This window comes from Teleopsis dalmanni, chromosome 2 (assembly GCF_002237135.1).
Source record: "Teleopsis dalmanni isolate 2A chromosome 2, ASM223713v2, whole genome shotgun sequence".
NCBI classification, from domain to species: Eukaryota; Metazoa; Arthropoda; class Insecta; order Diptera; family Diopsidae; genus Teleopsis; species Teleopsis dalmanni.
The window spans coordinates 204,368,019-204,370,702 of NC_051847.1; the positions used below are offsets into that span (position 1 = coordinate 204,368,019).

Below are 2,684 nucleotides of genomic sequence, written 5' to 3' on the forward strand. Positions count from 1 at the left end.
CTTAAATTGCAAAGGAAAGGGTTTTACAATTGTTTCTTAAAAAAAATTCTTCCTTCAAATAGATGAGAAGAGGAATTTTGCGCAAGATGTGTAAAGTAAAAATATCTTAAAGTAATATATCTTCAAAAACTAATTTTTCTGTCCAGAACTGTTAAACCAAATCACTTTACTTTCAGATATCCAAATATAATGGAGAAAATGAATATGCAGAAACCTCAAACTAATCTTAAACCGCTGAAAAATCTATAACCCTTGACACTGACTCACTCGAAAAACAAGATTAAAGAAAATAAATTTTTTTACTATATATAATATTGTTGTTATTATTGTTTGTTTATTTTAAATTTTGAATTTAGATCATTTTATTGAGACAGATTTCTTGTTTTTTACTCCGAATCTGTTGGTGTTATTCAAATACTGAATATGGCAGAGGTTGAAATTGAGCCTTACCCCTATAACCGGGATTAGTATAGAACTTGTACTTGATAGTATGTATTAACTTAAATTTTCCAGTAGCTGCATTTCTATTCTGGTTGCGGTCCACAACGACTTTAATTAAATCTCTCAAAACATTTGGACATATACACGCTGTTACCTCAGTAGAGGAAGATAAATCAGGATTGGAATTGATTTCCAGTAAAATCGTATTAAGTTTCTCATCTAACATAAAATCGCAGCCAAATAGTTCGAACTCATTTTTAACAACATACAAGCCCATCAAACTAACCTCAACTACCGCTTTCAAGTTTCTTTCAATGGCGCGCACAATTTTAGTCTCCCAAATTTTTTTCTCTTCATAGTTTTGGTCCAGATATAATTTGAACTCTTTTAAAGACCACATATTATGAGAAGGCAAATTTTTGTTGCGATTCACTTGATTTTGACAATATCTTTGAATGGCATTATTAGTGAGATGTATCGACTTGTCAAAATCTTTTAGCTGAAATTCTCTGGAACTAAAACGAAGATAGCAGTCGTCATATAACCAAATGCAAATCTTATCCTCAGTTATGGTTTGCAACATGTACACCCGCATATCGAACTTGGTTTTATATATTAACATTGGACGTTCTGTAAAATTTTTAGAAATTAACAAGCATATATATGTAAAGAATAATAGTTTACTGTACAAGGCTTTGTATAACTTACCAATATACTTCTGAACAATAAAATACTGATGACTATGCCTATAGGCATATCGTAATATATCTTGAAGATTGTTTTTAATAACGATACCGTATCCTCGGCATTTGTAACTTGGTTTCATTATCCAAATATTATAGCAGCCATCCCACTCAAAATTTTCATTTAATGCTTCTAGTTTTTCTAGTATGAACTTTCCTTTTTCAACAGCAAGAGCAAGATCTTTTTCAAACATCTTTAGTTTTTCCTCATTATGCAAGAAATTTATAGCATTTTTCATGAAAGCTTCCCATTCTTTTACATTTGGTTCCCCAGCTCTTCTAGGAATGTATTTTTTTTCTTCATAACCATTCTTCAAGTAGTGCTCCAAACGAGTTAAAGCGAAACTGATAATATTAGATGGTATCGTCCCTAAGCTATTATCTATTATAGCATCTGCATTAGAATGATTTAAGCATATGCAACGAATAACACAATGGCATAAGGTTCGCCTATATTCTTGTGTGAATGGATAATTAACAGGTGAGTAACCATTTAAGTTAAAACAACGTGGATGACTAATAACGCACTTTTCATCCTTTTGTTTAGATTTTGCAATCTTAACACAGCCTAATAATCCGTTTTTAGTAGTGAAGTCTACATCATCTCGACGGTGAGTACGATTCCTAAATGGATAACTGTGCGCAGCAAACTCATTGTACGAGTTTCCTTGCCAAACAAAGTTGGCTGGGTATTCTCTTAACGCTTTAGTCATGGCCATTGTATTATAGTTATTTCCCTGGTTACTCACCATTGGATTGAATGATAGCTGCAACAATTCTTGGTATCTGCTTGGCGCCAATTTCTCTATCCAGTTACGCTTTTCCAATTCCTCTCGTATAATGTTACAGTTATACGCCATGGTGTAGACACGTTTGTTAAAAATTGCCTCCTTCACCTTCATATTAAGAGAGCAAGAAAGCATTTCTATGCTTCTACTTAATATCGGTAATACCTCTAAAGGCTTACGAACATGACCTAGACTCTCAACGCTTGGAGATGTAACGACTGTGTAATCTTTAGCCGAGTTTTTGTAATGGGTGGCCATAAATGGAATTTTATATAATTTATTCTGTGCAGAGTAATTAGCCATTGTCATTTTAATAGCTTTGTGAAAAGAGGGTGTGCGGGGGATGGTGCTACGATATATTTCATTTAATGATCTTCCACTATATCTTTCTGCAGATACATTTTTCACTGTTTGGTTCTTCACTTTACCGTTATCTATGAAATAATAACCTATTTCGGCTTTCTTGACTTCGTTTGTGCTAGGTACTGTTCTATACATGGGATATTCGCGATTTAATCTCGAGCCATCTGCGTTTTGTGCTGTATCAGTTTTGTTTCCATACCTCTTCGGAGTCGCCATATTTCCTTAACAATTTGGTCCTTTTAATTGAATGTAACCATAGAATTAGAAAATCTGTCTCAACAATCTAATTCCTGAGAATAATTTAAGGAAAAGGAGTGCCGAAATGTGTGGAACTAATAGCCGAAATTTT

At 33.3% G+C, this 2,684-nt stretch overlaps 1 protein-coding gene across 1 annotated transcript; it reads right to left on the reverse strand.

Moving 5' to 3' along the window:
• Positions 1-338: 338 nt before the first annotated feature.
• LOC119686360 (tubulin glycylase 3B-like) lies at positions 339-2,660 on the reverse strand. The gene is made up of 2 exons (XM_038100930.1): positions 1,150-2,660; positions 339-1,071 (listed from the first exon to the last, which is right to left on the reverse strand). Exons 1-2 carry the CDS (start codon positions 2,549-2,551, stop codon positions 407-409), a joined length of 2,067 nt encoding a protein of 688 aa, XP_037956858.1. The 5' UTR covers positions 2,552-2,660; the 3' UTR covers positions 339-406.
• Between the last annotated feature and the right edge of the window lie 24 nt (positions 2,661-2,684).